Source organism: Lactuca saligna, chromosome 2, assembly GCF_052625555.1.
Source record: "Lactuca saligna cultivar CGN05327 chromosome 2, ASM5262555v1, whole genome shotgun sequence".
In the NCBI taxonomy this organism is placed as follows: Eukaryota; Viridiplantae; Streptophyta; class Magnoliopsida; order Asterales; family Asteraceae; genus Lactuca; species Lactuca saligna.
In genome coordinates, this window is record NC_136418.1 from 129577664 (window position 1) to 129584927 (window position 7264).

The 7264-nt window shown below is 34.7% G+C and overlaps 1 protein-coding gene across 1 annotated transcript; it reads right to left on the bottom strand.

Moving 5' to 3' along the window:
- Nucleotides 1-1319: 1319 nt before the first annotated feature.
- On the bottom strand, nucleotides 1320-4125 carry LOC145031595 (Autophagy-related protein 13). The gene is made up of 3 exons (XM_078980188.1): nucleotides 2272-4125; nucleotides 2000-2181; nucleotides 1320-1901 (listed from the first exon to the last, which is right to left on the bottom strand). The coding sequence occupies exons 1-3, from the start codon at nucleotides 3655-3657 to the stop codon at nucleotides 1616-1618; spliced, it is 1854 nt and encodes a 617-aa protein (XP_078836314.1). The 5' UTR covers nucleotides 3658-4125; the 3' UTR covers nucleotides 1320-1615.
- Nucleotides 4126-7264: the final 3139 nt, after the last annotated feature.

The window sequence follows — 7264 nt, forward strand, 5'->3', positions numbered from 1 at the left end:
GTATGAAATATTATTAAAATAAATCGCAAATTTCATTGTACTTGATAACAAAGATTTTTCCAATCATTTTTAAGTTTAACTGTTTAAAACATATTCCTTGCATTTCATATCATATTTAGTGATATTGTCACAAATTTACTAAACTAATATGTCATGATCATTGAGATTACGTGTCATTCTTAAGTTGTGAGCGTATGTTAAATGTAACAAATTCTATATAATATATTGTTTTTAACTAATATAAAAATTATTAAATTAACTTGATGCTTTTATAAAATGGCTCTTGGTCGGACTGCTACTCCCTGTTTTTGCAAAGATAAGAGAAATGATTCGCTCTTTGGATGATATACTAAGACATCAAAATAGTTGTTGAGCTTGATGCTTTTAAGTTTGTAATATTACATATAATTTATTGTATGATATGGAAATAACCATCAACAATAATTAATTTATTCTAATTAGATTTACTTGTGAAATTCGAAACATAAGTTTTCATAAAATTTTGCTATGTTTATTTTTAATTAGTTTGTTTATCAAATAAATAAATAAAAAATAAAATAAAATAAAAAATCGTGACATTTAGAAGGAAATGAGCATGAGCATATAAAAGGTATATTTAAAAAGCTTATGAAAATTACCTGGTATCAATAAACTATGTCAAAAATACTTTAAAAAAATAAGCCAACAAACACGTTCTAAAAAATACATATATGCTTTAATCATTTTATTAATCCAAAGAACATATTTGGTTAATCATTTACTATAACGAACTTACAATTATTTTGACTATTTTATGTAAAATATTACATAAAATGAAAAAGAAAAAAAATATATATTGATATTGTATAGGACAATATTACACAACCCTTTGTAAATTAGCTTTTTCCAGACTTCAACCTTATTTTGTTTTTTATTTTGTATCCTGAAAAAATTGATTTTTTTTTTTTTCATTTTCTCCAAAAAAAACCCTCAACTCTTTACATTTTTTGGAGAAAACCTCAACCTTTTAATTTTTCCAAAAATAACCTCCACTTTTATTTTTTTCCCTAAAAAAATAAGTTACATTTGACAAGCTTTTCATAAAAAACAACTAAAATGGCCAAATCATAAAAAAAGCAAAAATGCAAGGTTTTCATGAGGAAAAAAATGAACTTAATGTTTTATCTGAAAAGAAAACACAATACATTAACCATTAATAAAATGATTAAAGCATCTTACGCTTTTACAATTATCCCTTGAGCTAATTATGGATCGATATACAATTCACATACATAATATATTGACACTAGCAATAAAAAGGGAAATACTTGAACAAATCATAACACAAACTCTATTCTTTTTCTTTTCCCATTTCATAATATCTCCAAAATAACCAAAATAAAAGTCATATATATGTCCAACTTATATTCCCTCCCTTCATAACCAAAATCCAGAAACAGAAAATCAACCACCTCATTGGCAGTTTCATAACACTAGGATATATATATATACCAACATTTTCAAATATGTACAAAGTCAACCCCAACATTAAAAAAAAAAAGACGAATATACCCTTCACCAAATTATACGATAACCAAACAAAGTCCCCTCCAAATCTCATCAATCTTTTTAGTTTTTAGGACTTACCCGATTGCCTTAACAGCAGCTGTTTCATGTCCATGTAAACTTTAAGCTCCTCTAATGCATCCGATGTGGTCTTCACCGGAGAAACCCTAGAAGAAGAAGCCGCCATGTTTGAGGCGGCAACAGGCGGAGGATCTTGAATCTGAATCTGCTTCTGTGAGTGTGATCGATTCAAATCTTGTTGAAGTGGTGGTGCTTTTTTCAGCATTTGAACAAGAGCACCAACTGCACGTTCATGTGGTGTTCCAAGATTTCCTGATCTATCTGATGAACCAGGTCTACAGCAATTTCAAATTTACATATTTCTATTAATAATAATATAATATTGCTGAATAAATCCAAGAGAAATGTAGATATTATTCATAATTTCATATACCTGCTACCAATACCATGATCAATCAGCTCATCATCATCAACCACAAAAGGACCAGAAAACTCAGAGTCATCATAACTATCTTCAAAAGATAACCTGCTACAGCTTCTAGAAAAAGATTTATGAGGAGAGCTGTTTGATGAAATCTTCACACCAGATGGCTTTGAATGATCTTCTTTCAACAACTAAATCAAGAAAAGAATATAGCTTAATAAGCTTCTACACACAAATCAAGAAAACTAATGAACTGTATTAGAATTGCGTAAAGGAAGTACCTTGGCACCCTGGAGTGCACTTGGGCTTCTCTCCAGTAAAGAAAGACATGGTCTGGTACCTTTATGGGGAGGAGAAAAGGGTAAAACTGTCTTATTGGAAGATAAAGGTGCATCACCAAGCCTAGAAGTGGGTATGTAAACAGGAGCACTATCAGAACGGAGGAGAACCTTCAACATGTTGCTTCCTTGAAGATACATGGGTGGTGATGGAGATGTAGAGGGTGAAAAGTTAGGAGAAGGGACATACTCATCATAACCCATGTCTTTGTTATGAACTTGAGCTATTTCTAGTGAAGGGTAACGTGATGAGCTAGTAGGTGGGCGATGGGGATGAGGATGAGGATGATTGCCAAATTTAGAGTGTAAAGTTCGTGATTCTGAATATGTAGGTGAAGGAGATGGTGATGGCAATGCTGAAGGTGGTGATGCTCTGTTTGCATCATAGCTCCAGCTATGGCGCCTTCCAAATGGAGAAGAAGATGGAGAGTATTGAGGCATTGGGACTGAAGGTAGCCTCTTTAGTGGGTCTGCTAATGGACTACCAACATAATCTGGGATGAATTGTGGGGACATTGGGGTAGATGATTCGGAAGTGGTATCAGAAATTGAAGGGAGATATAAGAGAGAAATGTGAAGTTTACCACAAGAAGTTTCCACAGGAGTGAACATGAACTGCTGCATTTCAGCTTCATCTCTACGGATGAGTGGCTCGACAGAAGATGAAACCCTATGAATAAGGTTAAATGATCGAATCTGGCCAGAAGAGTTGATTTCACGGAAAATCTTGTAAGCAGGTAAAAGCCTAACAGTTACATATAAGGATCTTAGAAGCAAAATTGATTTCTTGTACAATGCATGCGAACTGGTGGAGCTAGATCTCTTGCTACCAGAACAAGCTTCTTTACAACCCTTCTTGCTCTCATACTGAACAACCCACCTCTCGATGATCTTTTCAGTACTCCCATCACTACCAAATTCATCAGAATCTGATTTCCATACGAAAGGAAATCGATCTTTTGATGATGAGTTTCGCTCAAATGCTACTCTTGGGTTTGGGGAACTACTTGTGTAATCCCAATTGAGAGGCCTTTGAACCAGAACCACATCCACCACCATCGGCTCAAGGTTGCTCTGTCGCCAAAAATCGATATTCTCAAGCGCTGCAGGACAATCCCTGAGAGCCAGATTGAACCACTTATCTCTAGGTCTCGTACTGGAAGAAGACGATGCAGAGGAAGAAGGAGAATACAAAATTTGCTCCCCACTATAATTACGTGAAGAGACGTAGGGACATCTGGATTCAAGTATAATATGCAAACTCTTTGCGAAGAATTCTGTGATTATCTGTTCCATCTTTGCCGGTTCCGAGTGAGGATTTACTGCCATGATCGAAGCGGAAAGGGTTCGTCCGATAATTTCAAAAATCAGTAAATGAATCCCAGTGATTTCAATCACACAGATTTAACATGAACACCGCTCACAAAAACATTCAAACAAAGTGATAAGAAATGAATCCGACTACACGAGGGTAGTATTATATCATCAAACGCTTCGACATGTACATCATAGTTTTGCAAGATAAGAACCCTAGATGATACAGTACAGGTGCGATTGAGGGTTTAGAGGACTGCAACTGCGACAATTGCAAGTGGAGGAGGTTGTGGAGTAAAGAGAGTTAGAAGATTGAGTATCTACAGTTGAAATGATCAGTTAGGGCATCTGCAGGATCCAAGGAATCATCGGAGGAAGAAGTCTCCATGATAGCAGAAGATTGAATTTGAGGGGGTTGGGGTTGCGGGGTCTTGGAAGTTAAATGGGCCCACGATTGTGCAAATATCAAATGCGAAGCATGTCTATCTCCTATCCTCCTCAATTGATTGCTAAATAATCAAAAAAATACAAGAGAAAAAAAAAACGCATATTCACAAAAATAACAATCAAAATATGTCATATTTTATATCTAATTTTTTATGATCATAAGATATTTTGGATAATTCTAAATTTATTTCGGACTAAGTCAATGTTTAATAAAAGATATATTTTTATGACAAAAAAATGTATTTCATATTGTGGACTACAAATTTTATATTTTAGAAAAAATAAAAATAAAAATCCATATGGAATACTAGAATTCCGAGAGCTTATTTGTAAAATAATGGTGATGCACTCTTGTTTAAGTGGCTTAGGGTGCGTTTAGTTGCGGAAAAATGGACCGTTTTCCAGAAAAAATTTTCAAGAAAAATAAGAATTTTGAAAACGCGTTTAGTTCGTCTATTTTTCTAAATTTTTCACGGAAAATAAAATTACAAAGAGGTTTGAAATTTTTGGAAAACTAATAATCATTGTTTTCCACATTTTTCTAATTCCAAATTTTTTCTAAAATATAAACACACACCCACTCCCACTTCCATCCATCCACCTCTACCTACCCCCACCTTAACACCCCCCACACACACATACATACCCACCCCCACCCCCCCCCCCCCCCGCGCGCGCAAACACACACACACCAATCCACAAACACATGCACACCAACCCATAAACACACACACACATACATACCCACCCACACCCACCCACAAACACACACACACCCACACCCACAAACACACACACATACATACCCACTAGCGCACCCACACACACACACAAACACACTCACACACATACCCACCCATACCCCCACAAACACACTCACACGCATACCCACCCACACCCCCCCCCCCCACACACACACACACAAACCCACACTTACCCCCACCCTCACAGACACACACACACCTACACACAAACCCACACCTACCCCCACCCCTACCCTCACAGACATACACACCCACACACACAAACCCACACCTACCCCCACAAACACATGCATACACACACACACAAACACGCACTCGAACCCCCACCCACCTACCACCACCACCACAATCACCGACCTACCATCACCATCACCACCACCACCACTGACCCGTCATTAGCACCACCACCACCACTGCCGCCGCTATCACCACCACTGACATAATTGCCGCCGCCACCACCATGGCCTGTCATCACCACCACCGCCGCCGACCTGCTACCATCACTGCACCCACCCACACCCTACCACTGCTACCGTTTTCTAAAAATGAAAACCAATAGAAAAATACACATCTAAACACGTTTTCTAATTTTCTAAAACTGAAAATGAAAAATGAATAAGTTTAACTAAACGCGTTTTCTAAATTTTTCAATGAAAATGAAAATGGAAAACAAAAATCGAAAAGGGAAAACAAAAAACGGAAAATGAAAACTGTTTTTCCGTAACTAAACACAACCTCAATCTCTCAAACTTATATGCACATTCAAAGAAATCGCCTTTTGTAGATGTGTTTGTGGAATTGTGGTATTTCACTTAAGTTTTTTGGTTTATTTGAGTGATAAAAACCTATATGTATGTTACTTTGGTTGCCCATATTTTCCAAATAAGAATGAAGATTATGAGTATTTTAAGTGGTATGATGAAGAACTACATTACAAAAAAGAAATTTGTTAAGATGTATGACCAATCAAATAAGATGATTGAGCAGAAGACAGTATGCAATAACCAATTAAAGCAAACAACAGTTATGCAATGATCTGAAGAGGGTTCATATTTTTTTGTGCTTTTCATTAGTTTTGGTGTTTTGGTTATTTTGTTCTTCTTTAAGATTTTGATCATGTAAGTACATTTCCCTAATTAGTTGAATGTCATCAATAGGTTTGTAAGGCATGTATAGCGTTTTATATAATATTTGTATGAGGAGTGAAAAATAAAATAAAAATACATATTAATGTTTAATATACATTACATAATGTCTTATCAATAATACATCAAACATGTTACATAATGTGTAAAGCATCCATCAAAATTGTCTAAGAGTGAACATCAAACTTGTCAATGTAATTTTCAGTTACGTTCATAACATTTTCAGTAAATATTAGTCAGCATATGTGCATCTTCCATTCTTTTCATTAACTTCATGGACCTTTTTTATATCTTTAGAAATTGTTATCAAGAGCGTTGTCATATGTCAAACTATTGATTGTCGGTGATCCTCGATCTATGAAGCTGATAATTAAATTTTTATGCTGCAAAAGAGATCTTGTAGAAGTTTAAACTAAAAAATGATGTCCAACATAGTGTTCTCAACAAAATTGTGGTGTGCCTCCATGCATACCACTTAAACTTATAATCCTGGTTGTGATCAAGGTCACGTAGTAGATAGTTGTGATTGTGAAAACAACTATAATTTTAATAACTATAGTCTTAAAGTACAATATTAATGCAAAAAGGTAACAAATTAAAATATAGTTTTTTTTTTCTGTTTCTAACTACTAGATTGGTATTTTGTAGTTCATGGAGTTCTAAACATTGACAAAACACACTATAGTGATATAAAATAATAGTCTTCTAAGGCTTGATACACGTCTTTAGGAGTTATATCTACTTTCAAATTTAGTTTCAACACCTTATTTTTTTACCTCCTTAATTTCACATTTGGCGTAGGTTTTGGTTGTGTTTCCATAACTAGTTTTTCTCCCTACAAATAAAAACTTAGTTAGTAGGATATAATAGGTCGTTTAATGGTAAATATAACATGTGCATATAACAAATCACTTACCATAACCCTTTTTAATTATGATGGTTCATTTAATAGATTTATTAACTCATTGTCTCTGTAACCTACTTTTCTAAGCAACATGCATGTAAAGTCATAAGTGCACCATGAGACCTCCTTTGGTTTTCAGTTTGATTTAGAGCATCCACGATGCATTAAATTTATTAGATTTTAATGGATTGACACATTATCATTTTACTTACATTAATTTTCCTACAATGCATTAAACTCAATAGAGTTCAATGAAATATATATTTAATAGTTAAAAGGTTTCATTTTTCTCATTGAAGAGTTCAATGACCATTGAACTCCATATCCATTTAATGTCAACATGGCATCCTACAATGGTAGAG